This window comes from Hoplias malabaricus, chromosome 11 (assembly GCF_029633855.1).
Source record: "Hoplias malabaricus isolate fHopMal1 chromosome 11, fHopMal1.hap1, whole genome shotgun sequence".
NCBI classification, from domain to species: Eukaryota; Metazoa; Chordata; class Actinopteri; order Characiformes; family Erythrinidae; genus Hoplias; species Hoplias malabaricus.
Window position 1 is genome coordinate 10,050,971 of NC_089810.1, and position 21,509 is coordinate 10,072,479.

The following is a 21,509-nucleotide window of genomic DNA, read 5'->3' on the forward strand; positions in this document are numbered from 1 at the left end:
GGTACACTATGAAAAGGAGAATCAGACAAAAGTGACCGCTGATGGCTGAGCAGCTGAAGTCTTGTATGGAACAAGAATGGACAAAAATTCCACTTGCAAAATTGCAAGTTTTCCAAATGATTAAGCAATCCCGTGGGAGACATGCCTCTGTGCCGAACGGTTTTGGAGGCGTCAAATAGTAAAGTGTGTATATTTACAAAATAAAAACATGCTGCTCAGTGACATCATTGCAACATTTTTTGTGCCTTTGTCAGTTTGATAATATTTAAAGAGAATTAGTTTTGTTGCATTTAACAAAAAAATCCCAACTTATATGGAAATGGCGTTGTATTTTTCCCAGATCTTAAACTCAGGAACGCCTGACCCAGCCAAAGCTGGAAAAATAGGTTTGACTTACTGAGAACAGCCACGAGAGACTTCAGTGGGAAACAGAAACCTTATTATTGGCCTTACATTCAACTACAGTTAAAAAGTAATTATGACTGAGACTTTGGTGCTGCATTTGAAGCATGCATCTCATTCATTTCCTTTCTTCAATCAATCAATCAATCAATCAATCAATCAATCAAATTATCTCTGAAGATTGCTTTTTACAACTGATGTCATCACAAAGCAGCTTTACAGAATTAGTATCAGAACACGAGATCACAACGAGAATGTGAACCGAAAGCGGCAGCGTCAAGAAAATCTTCTTTGAAGCTGGAGGTAGAAAACTTAGGAGGAACCAAGACTCACAAGTGGTCCTCACTTTCTTCTATACCTCTATAAGTGGACAGCAGAGTGGATAACACCACAGAAACGATCCCCATCTAAACAGAAATCATCGTAAATGTTGTGAAATGTCTTAACTTTCGTGAACTTTGAACCCAATGTTGTGGGTGTGGGGTGTTCACATTTCTGCAGGTTACTGAGAGTTTGCAGGTCAGGTGGAAAGCAGAAGATGTCCTGAGTTGAACTTGTGAAGTGTAATAGTCTAGGAATGTCCTCTCCTCTCTGCTATTGTCCTGTCTTCACTCAACCTCCACCCTGGTGACTGCACACGAAAAAGCAATCCTTTCTCCACCTTTAGCAGGGTCAGGAGTTTCTTTAGGACACGAGGCCTCTTGCCTTATTCGACCACACACACACACAAACATACTCAGATTACAACACACTTTGGCAAGGGACACTGACAGAGAAGACACAACCTCAGGTGTGCTCCAGGGCCTGCACCGTCACATGCTTCCACGGCTAACTCAGGCTCTGAGACGGCAGAAGTGAAATGCTTCAGATAGAGGGGTTAACGGGGTATAATGGCTATAATGTACTGAGATCCTCCCCACACCCCCACAGTGGTAAAGCATATCTGAACACTTGATGTATGCGCTGGAGAAATGACGTAGGGTGATTATGGAGGCTTCCGACTGGCTTAGAGCCCGCTCAGCTGATGTAGCACCATGCAGAAGAGAGAATATCACAAGAGTAGCCCTCATTCTGTCCCTGTCCCCTCTCTCTTTCTCTCCCTCCTCATCCATCGGCCGGCTCCGGAGGGATCTTCCCTCGAAATTCATTAACATTCCAAACGGCTGCGCTGTACATTTCCTGGCAGCCGCTCGCTCCAAACCAAACAGCCTCGGAACAAAAGAGAGTGTGTGAGGCAAGGAGGGAGGAGGAAAGGAAAGAGTGTGAGAGAAAGAAAGGAAGAGAGAGATTTCCTCTCCATTCACTCTCTTTCTCCACCTCCTTCCATCCTTGCTTCAGACCCACTACATCCTTTCTCAGCTTCCTCATTTTCCTGGAGCACTCCAAGTTCATATGCATGGTTCACTCAGTAGAGACACAGTGGTAAATAACTGGAGTAACTGGAGCAGTGTAAATTCATGAGGCCAGCATCAGGATGAAATCCACCTTCACTGTCCCAAACCCACTTCTAATGGTGCTCTGTCACTACATGGTTTCTACTCGTCTTGGCTCAGCTCTATTTGGTCCTGATCCCTGGAACTGGTTACATTTTTTAGTCCCTGCTCCCTCATGGTTACACGCGAGCCGAGCAGGAACCAAACGTGACGTGTAAAACTTGTAAAGCGCTGACTGTCCAGAGAGACTTTACAATTACAATTAAATGCAGACATCCAGCACAAACTAATCATTTGTAAATTCTTTAAGCTACAGCAGAGATCCTATTTGTTTTTATCCGACTTGCAACAGCAGCTCATAAAATTACACAATGGTTTAAACGCTCCTTGGATCGGTGGATGACAAAAGACTCCAGCAAGACCTGGATGGATTTACAAGGACTGAAAAAACCCTACTGATCTGTCTAAAATCATAAATGACAAGTAAACAACACTTAACAATACTCCAGCCAGTGTGATACCCAAAGCCCATGACTCCAGTTACATACTGTGTTTTGTGTTGTCGCCGGCTTCTTTTCAGGGGAAAGCTGTGTTAGTGGAAAAGCTACCAAGTACCATGGGCCAAAAAGGCACATAGAGCGGAGAGGAGTTCAATAGAGTAGGTACCATGCATTGGAAAAGCACCATCAGACAGATCCAAAACATGAATGATTAAATTACATGGAATTAAATCTTTTTACATTGACTTCCATCAAAAGTGACAAAAATTTTTCCCTTCTTCTGTAATTTGCCAGATTTTTGAGATATACATGTTTTTAATTGGACAGCGATAACATGGAAATGCATTTGTTTCTGCAGTCCACATTTAACAACCAACACCACCCCCTCAATACAGTGACTAAACCTCCCTCTGATGTTCTGGGCATATACCTATTTAACTTCAGGAGTCAATAATATTAATCAGCTGGTCTGCTTGTGCCACCAAGGGGCCAGCCACCAAGAGTTCTGAAACTTGGAAACAGGAAAAAGGGGGTAAAACCTACCAAGGGAAGAAACTCCAACCAGAAGGAACAGGGTGGTCTTACCCTTAAGCGAGGGAACACCTCGCACCATGTGTGTCCTAAATATGCTCTGTGCTCAAAGCTCCACAGGGTGCGAGACGTTCCCTCTTTAAAGGACAAGGCCTCCCTGTTCCTCCAGGTCGAAGTACGGGGGACTGGATCTCTGGTAGCGAATACAAACCAGGGAACAAACATATTGTACTAGCTAGGATACACATTATGTCTGAACACTAAGCACTTCTGTGAGTGTTTCTCTGGGTAAGAGAGTCTGCTAAAAGCTGTAAATGTAAAAGTAAATGAGCAACTGATGGTTTGTTCATCATATTTTTGGGTTGATTACCAGCTCGCTCACCATAATCACTGTTTTACTTGACTAAGTGGACATGCACTTGTCTGCTAAGTGTAAAAGCATGTTAGGATATGATCAGGTTGCAATGCAGATAATTCTTTCACAACAACACAATTTTAGTAAGGGCCTAAGACGACTAATCACTGCGACTCCAAAGCTCCTGAGACAGATTGGTGCCTTCTAATGGGGAGTACACATAAAAAAGACAAAGTTAAAGGCAAGACATTTGTGCATTCTCCAGCATGAGCACATTTCCCTCTGAAGTACCTGCTTTGTATTGATTCTTCACCAAGAGAAATGGGTTCAGCTTGTGCATATCCACCACAGGATGACCTCTAAAACACCATCATCCTAAAAATACGGCTGCAAAAGTCCAGCAGACGTCTGGCGAGATAATTCCAGAGCACTAATGCCCATAACCTGAGAGAAACCCAGCAGGAAATCACAAAATCAAAGTAACAGTTTTCAGCCAGTGGTGGTGTGAGCAATTATACTCCAGATATTATGACATTTGAAATGGATTTAGCCTACAAAACTGTGCCAATGTCAGAGGCCACCCCAGAAAGCATGGATGGACCAGAGACATCCAAAATGTTCAATACTAGGCCAGTCTCGTCTGACTTAAACTAGTCCATATAAAGAAAATGGAGTTGGCCTGGTTTCCAGATAACTCTAATATGTATCCTTCCACAGTCCATCAAACACGTATTTCCTGTGACTATTAAAGTCGGATATCCTTTAGAAAGAGCATCCTGTTACCACTGCAAAACTCATCCTGAAAAGAGGTATTAAAATCGATGTCCTCGAAGACGTCTATTTCAGGTTTAAACATCTTAGTTATCACTGGGAAGCTTATTCATTTACTTGCTAGTCAAAATGGCCAGTAAGAACAAGCTGTTCATTTTCAGTGTCTAAAAAAACAAGGAAACAAACAAAACAAACAATAAACTAAAGCTTAAACACAGAACTATAATATCAATATCATTCTTTGTCTGTCTATTTTCAGAAAAGGCTTCTGAAATACATTTAAGACACATCTCACTATCTATGGCAACAGTTTTCAACATCTATCCCTAGATCCCTGACTGTCTGTGAGGAGCTTGGCTCCGGGTGCTCCGGTTTCCCCCCACGGTCCAAAAACACGTGTTGGTAGGTGGCTTGGTGACTCAAAAGTGTGAGTGTTTGTCGCCCTGTGAAGGACTGGCGCCCCCTCCTGGGTGTGTTCCTGCCTTGCGCCCAGTGCTTCCGGGTAGGCTCCTGACCAACCGCGACCCTGAGCTGGATAAGGGTTACAGACAATGAATGAATGAATGTAAACATGAAAGTGGATGTACACAAATGTTCCTGAGCACGTCTCTCAACATGAGAACGTGTACCTGTCTGTAATGTGAATGTGTACAATAGGCGACAACAGGACACACCAGAAATCAACAACAGGGACATTTCTGGGTATCGCTGTAGACAATGGAAAGAAGAAGCAAAGTCCTGTACGAATAACTGTTCTGTTGAGCAGTCCCTGAACTGCTCCATTTTGATTTGCTGCTTGTTCGGTGCCGACCCGAGGAGTTTGGGTACCAGGCTGTTTGAGCGTTGTTTGGACACCACTGGTCAAATTGCATGTGTTGTTGATCTGAAGTGAAAATAACCGAATATGTAATTTGACCAAGGGCGCCAAACATTTGTATATGACTGTATTCATAAAGTTAACCGACCTACATGCACCCATACAGTGTTAGCTTGAGTCTGAGGACAGATGTCCTTGATTAACCTGCCCAAACACTATATTTCAAAGTAGAACCAGGACATGTACGGCTGTGTGTGTGTGTGTGTGTGTGGCTCCTTTTCTGGTGTTGGACAGAATGTATCCAGCTCAAACAAGGTAAACGGATAACACGGCGCAGATGTCCTCTCGAGTCCTATCCAACACAACGCCACTCCCCGGCCTCACTGACCTGGCCTCTTTCGCTGCAGGGTCCTTCCAAATTACAGCCAGCTAATGCCTGCACGAGAGCAGAGCTGTCGTCAAGGCAACGGACAAACCACAGTCCAGAGTCTGCATTCACACAGCACCTCCAGGTCAGGTTAGATCAGAAACTCACTACAGCGCAGTGAGGTGAAATCCCATCCAATGTCTGTACTCTGGGATGCCTCACGAAAGCAGGCCCTGAACCTTGTCCTGCTTTACCGCAGAATTACTGACTGCCGGCCCCCCTCCCCGTTCTGATGTTGTCGGCACCATGTCGGAATGATTACACTGCCGTCCCTGCCTGCCGGACCCCATGCTCGATTTGATTAAGTCACACAGCCCTGAAACCATGAGCTCAGCCCTGCTTTGATAGCTCGTCTCCAGGAAGACCAAGAGGGGAAAAAAACAAAACAAAACATGGATTTGGACCAAAGCTGGAAAGCATTGGGGAGAGTTGGGGAGCAACGCTCTTTGTTTCTTATTCATTCCACCCGTTCTGCTCTTCCCTCGAGCTGCTCTGGAACCTATAAGTGAAAGAGCACTGGAGGAAGAGCTGATGGAAGTGTGGGATGTATACTGTACCTGGGCGTGAAGACGGCGTTGTGCAGGAAGTTCTCAAACACCTTGCTGAGCGCACGCTCCTCTGCCTCGGCTTTCAGGTCCTCCTTGGTTTTGGGGCAGGGGCAGCAGGGGCCTTTCTCCGCACCCCCAGCGTCCGACTTAGTGGGCTTGGTGTCCTCCTCCACGTCTGACAGGGCTGTGGCTGAGATCCTGATCGGGATCTTGAGTTCTGTGGTTTATTAAAATACATATATATATATAACAGGTTTTACTGCTGGTACTGGTGATTGTGACCATGACATTGAAGCACTACTTTAGTCCGTATTTCACTTCCAAAAGAAAAAAAAACAAGTCCAGATAGTGGATCAGTGTTGAGCTGAAGATCTGTGGACATGAAAACTGGATGTGGAATTAATTGTAATCAGCTGTAAACCTGAAACCTTTGGTAAATGGATGTAATGTGAAACACATGAGGAGGGTCTTAATAGAGAAGAACATTCAAGGAGCTTCAGTGATAGAAAGAGAGTGGAGGGTACAAAAGGGGGGCTTCCAAGATTCAAGAAAACGGCAGCTGAAAATGAAGTGAGGAAAGGAGATAGGAAACAAGGGGAAACAGAGGGGAAAGGAGAGAGGAAACGAGTTGAAAACAAAGGGGAAAGGAGAGAGGAAACGAGGGGAAAACATAGGGGAAAGGAGAGAGGAAATTAGGGGAAAACAGAGGGGAAAGGAGAGAGGAAATTAGGGGAAAACAGAGGGGAAAGGATAGAGGAAACGAGGGGAAAACAGAGGGGAAAACAGAGGGGAAAGGAGAGAGGAAACGAGGGGAAAACAGAGGGGAAAGGAGAGAGGAAAACTGGTGAAAGCAGTTATTCTACCTTTAGAGCAGTAGTTGTGCTGGTAGAGTTCACGGTCTTCGGGCTGCTGTTGCCAGCGAACCAGGTAGAACGTAGAGTTTCCATTGGGGGAGATGGGAGGAGACCACTTTACCACCAGAGAGGAGGAGGAATTTGCATATGCACGAGCATCCCGCGCCATCGAAGGCTCTGTGAAATGAACGCATGGATTAATTTAAACATGACGTCATGGATTCAAAGCTTTTTAGCCCATTCCCAACAACAATAATAGCATTAATAGCCTGTTTTTCCTAAGTACAACATAACTCATTTTTTTGAAGCAGCTGTGGGTAAGGAGTCTTGCTCAAGGGCACCTCAGCTGTGGGTGTTGAGGGAGAAGATAGTACTGCTCCTTCACTCCCCTCACCTCCAATTGTCCTGCTGATCCCAGGGATCAACCTGGGGAACCATCTGTCCCAAGCCCGCTTCTCTGAGCTACAGTATTGTGACTGTATTGTTTCAGAATATATTTGAACCACATGTAGTTCATGGCATCTCCTTCCTTTTCTTTCATCTATATTTTATATATATTTTTTCTGTTGTCAAAAAGACCATATATTACAACTTTCTTTAAACATTAGACCTTTTTTCTATCATCAATAACATTCATTCATTCATTCATTCAATGTCTGTAACTGCTAATCCCGTTCAGGGTCGCGGTGGGTGCAAGGCGGGAACACACCCTGGAGGGGGCGCCAGTCCTTTACAGGGTGACACACATTCACTCAAACCCTCACACGCATGGATTCTTTTGAGTCGCCAATGCACCTACCAACGTGTGGTTGTAGACTGTACATATGTAAATAATAAATAAAATAATAAAGTAATAAACACACCCAGTCTTAATTATGATAAAATAGGTTTCTTCCCATGCCTTATATAGACCTTTCTTCATCCATCATGTAAATGTCTTTAGTTATGTCTGTCCAGTCATCTACTACTGGTCTTTCTGTTCGCAACTGTTTCCTGGACGTTCCTGGACAAGGATCAGGACATTGCTATCTATATGTGTATCACACAAAGAGCAAATCCCAGTTTTAAATCATAAATAACTGCAATCCTTTCAGCTCAGTGCACTATTAAGTGCATATTAACTTGGCTCTCAGATGTTGCTGTTCTTTTAAGAAATGTAACTGAATGCGTTAAGCAATAAACATTCATGAATATTCATGAACACTGCATCGGGCTTATTTGCAGCACCCATGGGCTTTAATGCTTAAATAGCAAATCACGTACCGGTTATACCCACATTGAACTTTCTGAATATTTGATTATGTTTCTTTATTCTGCACAAAATAATCTGTGCAAATTAATTCATAAAACTTCAAAGAGTGATTAATTTTTCATTTCATCCATGTTTTACATATGTGAATAGGGGAAATGTAAATGAAACCTATCTGGAAAACTATTTCACTGGCTCAAAGGGCAGCATTGGAGATGCGAGTTGGTAAAGCTAATGTAGCTAAGGAACGCTTATGCGACTTGTACAACTTTTCAGATCGACACACAAATACTGTCCAGTCCTGGTTCGTACCTGAGGCTTTGGTGCGGATGTAGACCACTTCGCTCTTGGCCCCTAGAATGTGTTTATCCTCCACCATCAGAGTGATGGCCTTCACGAAGATGGCGTACTGTGTCCAGGGCTTCAGCGGATAGAGCAGCACTCCTGGATCCTGAGATTTATCATGAGGCAGGTCCACGTCCACCATGTTCCAGCTACTGGACCCGCAGCCGTCCTGTCCGTCAAATTCTGTGATGTTCTGGAAAGGTCTGTGGCATAGAAACACACCAGCACAGCACTGGTTTTAATATTTCTGATGTTCAGAAATATCTTACTACATTTAATGAGACATGTATCTCTATAAATATTGTGAAATAGTGAATAGCTGAAGATAAAAGTAGAACTGAACAAAATATATTTTAGCTGACAACAGAATTCGAGTTAGGGTTCTCCTCCAAGCGTGTTCATGTGTCGAGTAATTTTGTTCCAGCAGCAGTTTGAAAACATGCAGTGGCTGTCTTTATTTGTCTTGGAGGAAGCTTGTGCTAGCCCTTGCCCTCCTAGCTTGGCAACACTGTGTGTTTGGAAAGACACTAGTGGGTGGAAGTGGCCCGGACCATGCCACTATGGGAAGGAGGGTGATGGAGACAAGAGCTTTCTGGCCTTCAGCTCAGAGTTACTTTCTCTTCCCTCTCTAGCCTTTGGCTGCTCTTTTATACCCATCAGCATCCACCTCACCAGCTGTTTCACTTTAGAACAACACCAAAAGGAAATCTGGGAGTCATGCTGGGAGTCAGAGGAGTTGCAGAGCTAGTGTTCGGGCCAAAACAACTCATTCTCATCTCTGCTTTGAGGTTTGAATGCTGAACATATTGGTCCATGCAGCCAATTAGGTTTGACTGTGTTGATTGAAAAACAGCACCCCCTTGGTTGCTACTACATCAGTGATTCTCACTGAGACAAGTCAAAGTGTTGCTTTAATTTTTACATTTTACTTAACACAATTTAATGTTGGCTTCAGATTAGTAAAACGACAGGTACTCACGCTTCCTTGTAGTAGACAATAAAGCTGATGAGGTCCCTGTAGTCCGGCGGTCGGTAGCGCTCCCAGGTCAGTTTTATTCGATGGCTCTGAGTGAGGTTGTACTTGAACTTCAGGATATGGCTCTCACCTTAGGGGAAGGACATAAAGAGATCTATATTAGTGTTCTTCAGCAGATATATGTCCTTGGGTCCTTCATGGCTAGGTCTTGACAAACAGGATGAAGCGTCTGGTCTTTTGTTTGAGCTGAATGCGCTGTTACATCTGTCTACAAAGTAAGAATATACCTTTTTCTATTTTAAAGCCTGAGGTGCAGAGCCATTGTACCCAGATAGACTCTAATAGAAAAAACAACACAGATACATTAGAAAAGCCATTATCACTAACTCCACACGGAAAGCTGCCTCAGACACACACCGTCTATAAGACAAACGGATGGAGCTTTAACCCTCCACATATTTAAATATGAATAACTTAAAACCATGCGAGCTATCACCATTTTAAACCTCATGTTTACCTACAGACACTGAGCCTTCCTGTAGCTGGTATTGTATCTGTACAGTATTTCATCAGTATTTCAAATCTCAAGTCCATTATTATTTTACTTTTCTTGATCTGGAATCATCTTCAGTTGTAATGTGAACATAATACTTAGCCTTTTGTGTTTATTTCAGCTTCTTTCTGCTATTAGGGATGTACAATCTTAGTGTAACCCCAGCATGACCCCAGATGTCTAGATTTGACCCATATTTTTAATGAATATTTGAGGATGCACCAGAAGATCAACAGTGTTATCTCCTGTGTTTCATCTAATTCAATGACCTCCTGGTTGTTACACTCCCTGCCCATTTTATCAGCTCCACTGACAGTGTAGATGCACTGTGTAGTTCTACGATTACAGCCAATAGTCTATCTGTGGCTCTGCATACTTTGGTAGCCTATTAGCACCCTGTTCTTCAATGGTCCACAGGACCTTCAAAGATGGTGGATCATTCTCAGCAGTGTCAGTGCAACACGTCAGTGTCACTGCAGCACTGCGAATGAGCCACAACAAAACCTGATCTGCTGTGGTACACTACTGTGGCCCTGGGTACTGACTGGGGTGACTGTCTGTGAGGAGCCCCTGTGTCCGCGTGGGTTTCCTCCGGGTGACTGTCTGTGAGGAGTGTGGTGTGTTCTCCCTGTGTCTGCGTGGGTTTCCTCCGGGTGACTGTCTGTGAGGAGTGTGGTGTGTTCTCCCTGTGTCTGCGTGGGTTTCCTCCGGGTGACTGTCTGTGAGGAGTGTGGTGTGTTCTCCCTGTGTCCGCGTGGGTTTCCTCCGGGTGACTGTCTGTGATGAGTTTGGTGTGTTCTCTCTGTGTCTGTGTGGGTTTCCTCCAGGTGTTCCTGTTTCCTCCCAAAGTCCAAAAACCCACGTTGGTAGGTGGATTGGCGACTCAAGAGTGTCCGTAGGTGTGAGTGTGTGAGTGTTGCCCTTCGAAGGACTGGCGCCCCCTCCAGGGTGTATTCTTGCCTTGAGCCCAATCATTCCAAGGAGGCTCTGGACCCACCGTGACCTTGAACTGTATAAGCGCTTACAGATTATGAATGAATAAAAGAATTAAACAGATACTCACAACTGGCTCGCTCCCCATTGTTCCGGACGTCGTCTTCCTCCATCTTCTGCGAGACAGCCGTCTTCTCCCACATCTTGCGGATCTCAGAGAGGCAGAGTTTGGGGTTGGAGCGGAAGAAGAGTTTTCCTGTTCGGATGGTGAGGTTGTGCTGGCTCCAGTCCCATAAGTACTGCAGGTGCTGGTTGTCCAGTGCTGAGAAGGCATATGCCCTGAGGGAGGAACAGAGGAATTGGAGAAAGAATTAGAAACGCTTCAGTGGTGCAGTCCTGCACTTTCTGCAGAATGCTTCTCAACCATATAATGGGTTTAGGAGCATGGAAATAATTTAAGCCTCCTTTGGCATTAGCATGTGTAGATTATATCTTGCCCACCCATATATAAACACACACACACACACACACAAGTGCAGGTGAGCAAAGTGGAGGTCTGGAAATGTTCTGCAGTTTGCAAGTGATCATTTCAGCAACACACTTAAAGAACATGGAGAATGCCATCTGCACCCGCAGCCCTCCACACAACGAAACCTGAGAGCAGAGGAAAAAGTCGTTCACACGACCCCCTCCACCATCGCCCCTAAACTCCAACTACATCTTCTATAAGCTAAAACTAGTACTAGGCCAGTACTGACCACACAAGTCTCACAACCACCTTGCGGTCCCTACAAACCTTAAGAGAACAGTTTTTTAAATGAGAGGTGTGCAGAGCCTTTTTAGATGCAAAGCACCTCATGGAACTGACCTGTTACTCACTCACTCACATCATCACTCATCCATAAACATACTCCCTCATCCATTCACTCACTCACTCACAGATATTCACTCACTCACTCACTGAGAGGAATTGCACCACAAGAGGCACTACTTCTTATGTTCTTAGACTTAGGGACTGCTCCACAAGGGGGTGCTACTGCGCTTTGTATCAATGCCACTTTGTATCCTCATTAAAGAAATGTTAAAGAAATTTAGATTGATAAAGAACCTTAACATTATGCTCTTCACACTCATCTTTTTCCTGAGGGAAACACGCGCGGTTGTACTCCGTTTTAGGCTCCTATACGTTTAGGAATTTTTGTCATAAAACTTAAATGGGGGACAAAAAAAACTTTTATTGGTGAAGTCAACCCACCCAAAAAACTATGTTTTAGATGATTTCTATTGATCTATCCCTCATGTAACATTCAAACTACATTTTCAACGTGTTAAATTACCAGCTGATTTATAACACAGCAATGTTGAAAATGTCTATTATTAAAAATGGGAAAAATTAAGTTGTCGGGTCCGGATACGACAGGAATGCTGACCTCTAAATTCCTCTGCCTGTATATAGCAGAGCGTGTCAGTGTGTGTACATAAAAAGAGCATTTGCTGCTCTGCTTTATTTGGAGCCCATAAAAGTGCGAAGGCTCATGGCTTCTCACAGCTGTACATTCCATCACGCTGAGCCCTCTATCACTTTCATGCGTTCCTATGGAAACCCACAAAGACTCGGAAACACTTAAAAGGTTTTTTTTTTTTTGGAAGTATGAAAGACTGAGACAAATTTATCTCTCTTCTCACGTGAGGATAAAAAAGCGTTTGATATCCTCTGGACCAAGCGCTACAGGTGAGAACCGACAAAGACCAAGGCCTGCTCTCAGCAGCTGCCGGGTTTCAGAGGAGGAAAAGGTGACGTAGGACATGTGGTCTTCATTTCTGTGCTGACTGGTGTGTGCATTTTGGTGCCTGTCTCCTAAAACTCTTTACAGGACTCTACGACCGTAAACGTCTCCTACGGCGTCTCCTACAGGTGTGCTGTGATTAACCAGGTGTGCTTGTAAAAACAAACAAAAAACCTGATTAAAAATAATTGTACGTTGCACATTTTAACCTCTGGAAACCACATCTGTTTGTTTAGTAAACAGGACTGTTCTGTGTGCGAGGTGGCCTTCAAATGCCTTGTAAACGTAACACAGATGTCCAAGCCTAGCGCCGAAATAGTGTGCGTAAAAGGTGTCAGATAAAGGTGAATAATAAATGGGAAAACTCTATGTTCATGAGGAGACCCACCCTTTGAAAGAACCAATCAGTTCTCTGATAAAGACCTGAGTGGGAAAAGCCCTCTGCTGCTGTTGAGATACAGTATGCGCGTGCGCAGTCGCCTGGACAAACTGAGAAAACCTTATATTAGCCAATCATTACCATTTATTTCTCTAGTTTTACCAACACTTTTGCTGAAGTGGCTTTTAAAAATGACTCCCCTTTCAAAGAGATAGGAGCCTCGCCTCGTTTGAGTGGAAATAACTGCCCTGAGGTGCTGCCGTTAAAGGCCACTGAGTGAACAGACCTTCCTTTAAGGACTGTGGTGGTGTGCGTGACAGAATGAAGTGAGGAGACTTACTGATCTAAAAGCTCCTCCCCGTTAATATATCGCAGGCTTTTGAGGAAGGAGAGGGAGCCCAGAGTGTGAGAGTGTTTGATCCGGACATAGCCCGTCACCGTCTGGATCAAGCCCATGAAAGTCTCCAGCTCTGATGCAATGTTATCTGGTGAGAAGAGGGAGAGACAAGAGCCATGAGACACAAAAGACAGACAATATCAGGCAACAGTGACCAGTGATAATCCCGATACAGCTTCCTTTCTCATTTAATTGAATTAGGACTTAATATTTAAATCTCTGTGCTATTATACGCAACAAATACACAATTCCTTTCAATAAAACTTTATTTGTTTTACATGTACACAGTGACATTCTGACATTCTCAACTGCTACGTCTTGTTTTCAGGCCTATTTTATACATTAACGTTAAAACCAGGATGGTTTGGACACCTGTTACAGTAGAATCACTTGGTGGGGGATATGTTTACAGTGGTACAGACCCTGAACATAGATTTCTTTTCGCTTACTTTAATAAATAACCATTTAACAGAGTTGTGAAAAGACTGCAGCCTGCTCTGTACTCAGTTCTGAATGCACTGTTTCTAAGAGAACTGCTTTAACTAGAAACGTCTCAGCGTGGCCAGCAAAGTAGAACGTTTTGCAATAGATTAGTATTTCAAGCGGTCATGATCAGGAATGAAAAACATAGCAGGATTTTATTGTGGACAGGCTTCTGTTGGCTTGCTGCTCACAGTACGTGGGAGAAAGTTGAATCCCGCATTGTAAGTCTTCCCATAAAAGGACCAGCGTCCACAAAGCTACTGTAAATGATATATTATTATTATTATTATTATAATATGTGATTACCACTTCTCTACTATAAAGTATTCAGGCTTTCATTTTATTTTAACTGCACTCTCAAAGCCTCATACAGCTTTTAAAGTTATAATGAAACCATCGACATCATTTGTTCGCTGTTCTGGACATTAGATGTACAGGGGTTAGACAATGAAACTGAAACACCTGTCATTGTAGTGTGGGAGGTTTCATGGCTAAATTGGAGCAGCCTGGTGGCCAATCTTCATTAACTGCACACTGCACCAGTAAGACCATGTGCATCCAATGGTTCAAACACTGTGTCCTGAAGGCGTTGCCGTGTATCAGGACGACAATGCACCGATACACACAGCAAGACTGGTGAAAGACTGGTTTGATGAACATGAAAGTGAAGTTGAACATCTCCCATGGCCTGCACAGTCACCAGATCTAAATATTATTGAGCCACTTTGGGGTGTTTTGGAGGAGCGAGTCAGGAAACGTTTTCCTCCACCAGCATCACGTAGAGACCTGGCCACTATCCTGCAAGAAGAATGGCTTCAAATCCCTCTGACCACTGTGCAGGACTTGTGTATGTCATTCCCAAGATGAACTGACGCTGTATTGGCCACAAAAGGAGGCCCTACACCATACTAATAAATTATCGTGGTCTAAAACCAGGTGTTTCACTTTCATTGTCCAACCCCTGTATCTGCAAGTCACTTCCATATGAGTGGCATAAGTAAGCAAACAGAAACAAAGAGTCAGGCTTAATAAAACCCATATTAAATTCATTAAGATAAGCCTAGATCCCAAATCTAAGCATAAACGCCAATGAGTTAATATCATATATGTGGCGGTCCTATGATGACTCATTTCTATTGGTGACTCTATAGTGAAGGTGAACCTAATACCACAGCAACTATGTTAATGTAACTATCCCCTAAGGATGTGAAATGGCTGAACAGTGGCTCAGTGTTTGTGTTCTGCTCTGACCCCTTTGCACTGGGCAAGAAAGTGAAGGGGTGGGAGGGGGGGTGTTCATGCAGGAATGAAAGGACTTACTGCCCCGACGAATGTTGATGTGCAGGTTGCCTTTGATAACAGTACAGCCTTGCAGAGACTGAGCGGCGTCCACTGAGTCAATGGTTTTAGTCTCACACACCTTATCACACAAGCCATCACAGGCACTGCAGAACATACTGTACAAGGAGAGGGAGGGGTGGAGGGAGAGGGGGAGAGAGAGAGAGAGAGAGAGAGAGAGAGAGAGAGAGAGAGAGAGAGAGAGAGAGAGAGGGTGTGGAGGGGGGGTATAGAGAAAATAATAGCAAGTCAAGGACAGGACACAGCACACTGAGCAGACAAACACCAGTAAACCACAACATGATTATTATGTCTCACTTAGTTAATTTAGTCATGTATCTAAAAAAAGGGAGAGACGAAGAGAGAGAGAGAGAGAGAGAGAGAGAGAGAGAGAAACAGGGTCACTGTATTTCAGAGGGGTGAGTCCTCGCATGAACCCTGGCTTTTTTCAGACAGTGAATCATTAAATGGGCTCGCAGACAAAACAAGGCTGATACAGTCTTGTACTGTGATAGATGGAAAACTGAAACAGATGGAAGAGCAAGTTCAAACAATCAATTGTTTTCTTTACTTTTTAACTTCATAATACCCAGGACCCAAGAAAGTGGAGTCCAAAGTTCTGTGACTTCAGGCTCTCCGTTCTGGTCATAAGTTACACTTCAGACTCATGCCCCGCAGTAAAAAGCTTATTACCCGCAGAGTCCCACTAACAATGTGGGCCCTGTTTTTTTTGTCAATAATAATTGCCCTGCGTGTTTGCACAGCCTCGTTCACAGCCTTCAATCATTAATGTCAAAACAACACCTTTTGCCTTGAGTGTTTCCATGTCACGGCAAGAAGCATGAGGAGTCTGTCATGTGAGCAGGGCACGTGGAGGACAAACTTTGGCCTCGGTTGAATAATTTAGTACAGCGTAGCCAACAAGCTCTGCAGCACCACAACGCAGGCTAAAACTTAACGCTGGCTTTGGAGAAATAAGTAACATTATTTAATGTGAAAAAAAAAAACTCCTGAAAAGTCATTGGGTGGCATACTGTGAAAATCCAGTCCTTCACATGGCGACACACTCACACATACGGACACTCTTAAGTCGCCAATCCACCTACCAACGTGTGTTTTTGGACCATGGGAGGAAACCGGAGCGCCCGGAGGAAACCCACGCAGACACAGGGAGAACAAACCACACTCCTCACAGACAGTCACCCGGAGGAAACCCACGCAGACACAGGGAGAACACACCACACTCCTCACAGACAGTCACCCGGAGGAAACCCACGCAGACACAGGGAGAACACACCACACTCCTCACAGACAGTCACCCGGGGGAAACCCACCCAGACACAGGGAGAGCACACCACACTCCTCACAGACAGTCACTCGGAGGAAACCCACGCAGACACAGGGAGAACACACCACACTCCTCACAGACAGTCACCCGGGGGAAACCCACGCAGACACAGGGAGAGCACACCAACTCCTCACAGACAGTCACCCGGGGGAAACCCACGCAGACACAGGGAGAGCACACCACACTCCTCACAGACAGTCACTCGGAGGAAACCCACGCAGACACAGGGAGAACACACAACCTCCAGGTCCCTGAAGCTGTGTGGCTGCGACACTACCTGCTGCGCCACAGTGCCGCCCTAGACAAAAGAACTGTCCCGACCAATTTCCAATTATTTCTAATTCAACTAAAACTAGAGCTTCTCTGGATCTTGCCTGAGGTTGCTGCTCACTTGGGGTGTGAGCCATTATCGTTTAAAGGAACAGGCACTGAAACTGGCCTTTTTGCACAGGACTGTTTAGCTGGGGAAAATTGCAGCTGTGGTGTTTGATCCTTGTGGTATTTTAACAACATCATGTCACAGGTGTTTGATTAAGAACTGTGTTCACATGTGGAAAAGGGCTATGTCACCTTTAGCTGATGTGAGTGAAATATCAATTTTTACTTCAAAATCACTTTATTAATCTTTAATTCTCTTTCAGTTATGAATTTGATTGAATATTATGAAGGCAACAATACAGTACACTGATGCATCTCTAAATGTTCTTTTACATAGAAAACAAATATTTTCATGTATATTTTTTCACAGACACATAGCCAGCTTTCAGATGAGGAAAACAGCACCTTTCGCTCTCGTTGCGGGTGAAGCCGGGCGGGCACTCGGGCATACACTCTCCGTTGTGGATGACGAAGTCCACCTCGCTGGGCAGGTGCACCCGGGCGCACATCTCCATGGTGATGCAGCGCCAGCCCTCGAAGCGGTATGTGCCGGACGGACAGTCGGACACACAGCGGCCCTCGTGGTAGTAGTGCTGGCAGGCGGCACAAGCCTTGTCGTTGTCAGGCTCAGTGCAGCTCCCCAGGCACTGCGGGTGGCAGCACTCCTTATTATCCGTACAAGCCCGCCGCTCACATTCGGGTGGGCACTCTGGAGAGCAAACGAACACACAAACAAAAGTGGATTAGCAGCGAACAAAAACAAAACGGCACATCCTAAACACAGACAACAGGCAGCGAGGTCAAAGGGACACGACAGGGAGAAACAGTGCAGAGTTTGAGTTCATTACTCCAGCTTGATAGCGCTAAGCAGTGCTAATGAAAAGACTGAAATACATTTAGAGACCTTGGTAACCTGAGAGCTGAAGCAGTCCAATAAGTGCCTTGTTATTAGATCCATGATATATCACACAGGGGAGTGGAGCGGTCGCCAGACTGCGATTAGGCTCCGTGCTTAATGTGCGCATGTATGTGTGTTTGTTTTGCTCAGTGAAGGTCAGAGGGCAGCCGGAGTGCAGATTAGTGGCCTGTAAAATGGTCCTGTAGGAGTGGGGGGTGGGAGGGAGGAAGTGGAAGCTGGAGTCAGGACGTTTGGGATGTTTGCGCAGGGCCTCACACTGCACTATGCCAGCCTTGTTAGTACACTGCAGCCTGGCCTGACTACAGATAAATATTATTGCAGTTAGAGACTGTTAAGGGAATAGTTGGGGTGAGAGAGAGAGAGAGAGAGAGAGAGAGAGAGAGAGAGAGAGAGTTGGGTGGGCTGGAGAATATTCAGCAACAGAGTAGCTAGCTTCAGTAGCTTGGGGAATTAGATGGATCTCTTTGGTGTAGAATGAAGGGATTAAAAGCTGAAGGTATGGATCTGAGCGTCTGCATCAAAGCCACTGCGAAGAATCCTTAACCTTTCTGCAGAAAAAGCTCGTGTTTAAAAGTTTCCACCCAGATCCCAGTAAAGCACCGCTTTCAGGAACTCTTCCGTTTCCACAAAGAACAGTTCAGCAGCGCATAAAGCACAAGAAGGCACTGTCCTAGCATTAGGAGGATCCCACAGGTTCCGCATCTAATTACAAGATCAAATTCATATTCGAACAAAGGGCCACTTCTACTCCAGCTTTGTCTGAACCAAATCTGTCTTTGTGTCTGACCCCAGCAAGATCATCGTTTCCTACGAGCGGTGGAGAATCTGCTAAAAAACTTTGGAACAACAGTTGTGTGTTGTTGCCGCGGGGCTCGGGCGACACGGCGGCGTAACCCTAAAAAAACACAGATGATCCGGCTTCCAGGCGCTCGCATGGAGCTCCAGCTCAGTCGCATCCAAGAGAGATCAGCTTCCGTCGTGAGCATGAGAAAGTCCGCAGTAAAACGAGTGTGAGGCGGGGAGGGGGGGTAGGTGGGGGAAGAAAGAACGGGTGTGTTTCAAATTAGGCTTTGGGCAACAAATCTTACTGAACACGCTCTGCGTTTAGTAATGAGAGCCGAGGGACCCGGACACATTGTCTCCAAACGTGGGATCAATAAAGGCAGCATTCCGACACACTGACTCGTGTAGAGTTGCAGGGAGAGAAAGGCCTTGTGGGTAACAGGAGAGGCGAGAGGGAGGGCCGGCTGTTGCTGCTAACCAGCCCTGAGGCCGCAGACCAGAACTCAATACGGTGTAAGCATAAAAAAAAAAGTCTTCCAGAACATCAAGAATACAATATTTTAACATACAGTATTCTCAATTTCTGAAGCCTGAGTGGTGAGATCAGTCATAGCTCCCCAGAGGCTAAGCCCCATCCCACAGTTACACTTACATTATTAGTTTATACCAATAGTGTCTTTTAAAACCCAGTATCCATACAACTGTAGTGACACTGCAATATTACACAATTACTCATTAATTCATTCATACTCTGTAACCACTTCATCTTGAGCAGGGTCCCGGTGGGTTCAGAAGCCCACTCTGAATTACTGAGTGCAAGTCAGGAACACTCTCTCACACACTCACAGATCACCCAGTCACACATACACTCACCCAGTCACTCACACTCACAGATCACCCAGTCACTCATACACTCACAGATCACAGTCACTCACACACTCACAGATCACCCAGTCACTCATACACTCACCCAGTCACTCACACACTCACAGATCACAGTCACTCACACACTCACCCAGTCACTCATACACTCACAGATCACCCAGTCACTCACACACTCACCCAGTCACTCACACTCACAGATCACCCAGTCACTCATACACTCACCCAGTCACTCATACACTCACAGATCACAGTCACTCACAGATCACCCAGTCACTCATACACTCACAGATCACAGTCACTCACAGATCACCCAGTCACTCATACACTCACCCAGTCACTCACACACTCACAGATCACAGTCACTCACACACTCACCCAGTCACTCATAAACTCACAGATCACCCAGTTACTCATACACTCACCCAGTCACTCACACACTCACAGATCACCCAGTCACTCATACACTCACCCAGTCACTCACACACTCACAGATCACCCAGTCACTCATACACTCACCCAGTCACTCATACACTCACACACTCACCCAGTCAATCATACACTCACCCAGTCACTCACAGATCACAGTCACTCACACACTCACAGATCACACAGTCACTCATACACTCATAGATCACAGTCACTCACAGATCACACAGTCACTCATACACTCACCCAGTCACTCACACACTCACCCAGTCACTCACACACTCACAGATCACAGTCACTCACACACTCACCCAGTCACTCATACACTCACAGATCACCCAGTCACTCACACACTCACCCAGTCACTCACACACTCACAGATCACCCAGTCACTCATACACTCACCCAGTCACTCATACACTCACAGATCACAGTCACTCACAGATCACCCAGTCACTCATACACTCACCCAGTCACTCACACACTCACAGATCACAGTCACTCACACACTCACCCAGTCATTCATAAACTCACAGATCACCCAGTTACTCATACACTCACCCAGTCACTCACACACTCACCCAGTCACTCATACACTCACCCAGTCACTCATACACTCACAGATCACAGTCACTCACACACTCACAGATCACAGTCACTCACAGATCACCCAGTCACTCATACACTCACAGATCACAGTCACTCACAGATCACCCAGTCACTCATACACTCACCCAGTCACTCACACACTCACAGATCACAGTCACTCACACACTCACCCAGTCACTCATAAACTCACAGATCACCCAGTTACTCATACACTCACCCAGTCACTCACACACTCACAGATCACCCAGTCACTCATACACTCACCCAGTCACTCACACACTCACAGATCACCCAGTCACTCATACACTCACCCAGTCACTCATACACTCACACACTCACCCAGTCAATCATACACTCACCCAGTCACTCACAGATCACAGTCACTCACACACTCACAGATCACACAGTCACTCATACACTCATAGATTACAGTCACTCACAGATCACACAGTCACTCATACACTCACCCAGTCACTCACACACTCACCCAGTCACTCACACACTCACAGATCACAGTCACTCACACACTCACCCAGTCACTCATACACTCACAGATCACCCAGTCACTCACACACTCACCCAGTCACTCACACACTCACAGATCACCCAGTCACTCATACACTCACCCAGTCACTCATACACTCACAGATCACAGTCACTCACAGATCACCCAGTCACTCATACACTCACCCAGTCACTCACACACTCACAGATCACAGTCACTCACACACTCACCCAGTCATTCATAAACTCACAGATCACCCAGTTACTCATACACTCACCCAGTCACTCACACACTCACCCAGTCACTCATACACTCACCCAGTCACTCATACACTCACAGATCACAGTCACTCACACACTCACAGATCACACAGTCACTCATACACTCACCCAGTCACTCATACACTCACACATTCACCCAGTCAATCATACACTCACCCAGTCACTCACAGATCACAGTCACTCACACACTCACAGATCACACAGTCACTCATACACTCACAGATCAGTCACTCACACACTCACAGATCACACAGTCACTCATACACTCACAGATCACAGTCACTCACACACTCACCC

At 45.3% G+C, this 21,509-nt stretch overlaps 1 protein-coding gene across 1 annotated transcript in view; it reads right to left on the reverse strand.

Annotated features, from left to right (window-relative positions):
• The window catches only part of igf1ra (insulin-like growth factor 1a receptor), a 138,397-nt gene that overhangs the window by 23,976 nt on the left and 92,912 nt on the right, over window positions 1-21,509 (reverse strand). The window contains exons 3-10 of the mRNA XM_066684280.1: window positions 17,210-17,513; window positions 15,061-15,197; window positions 13,201-13,345; window positions 10,825-11,033; window positions 9,212-9,338; window positions 8,200-8,435; window positions 6,648-6,815; window positions 5,794-6,001 (exon numbers count right to left, since the gene is read on the reverse strand). Of these exons, the coding sequence (XP_066540377.1) occupies window positions 5,794-6,001; window positions 6,648-6,815; window positions 8,200-8,435; window positions 9,212-9,338; window positions 10,825-11,033; window positions 13,201-13,345; window positions 15,061-15,197; window positions 17,210-17,513 (1,534 nt within the window). The remainder of the gene's footprint in view (window positions 1-5,793; window positions 6,002-6,647; window positions 6,816-8,199; window positions 8,436-9,211; window positions 9,339-10,824; window positions 11,034-13,200; window positions 13,346-15,060; window positions 15,198-17,209; window positions 17,514-21,509) is intronic.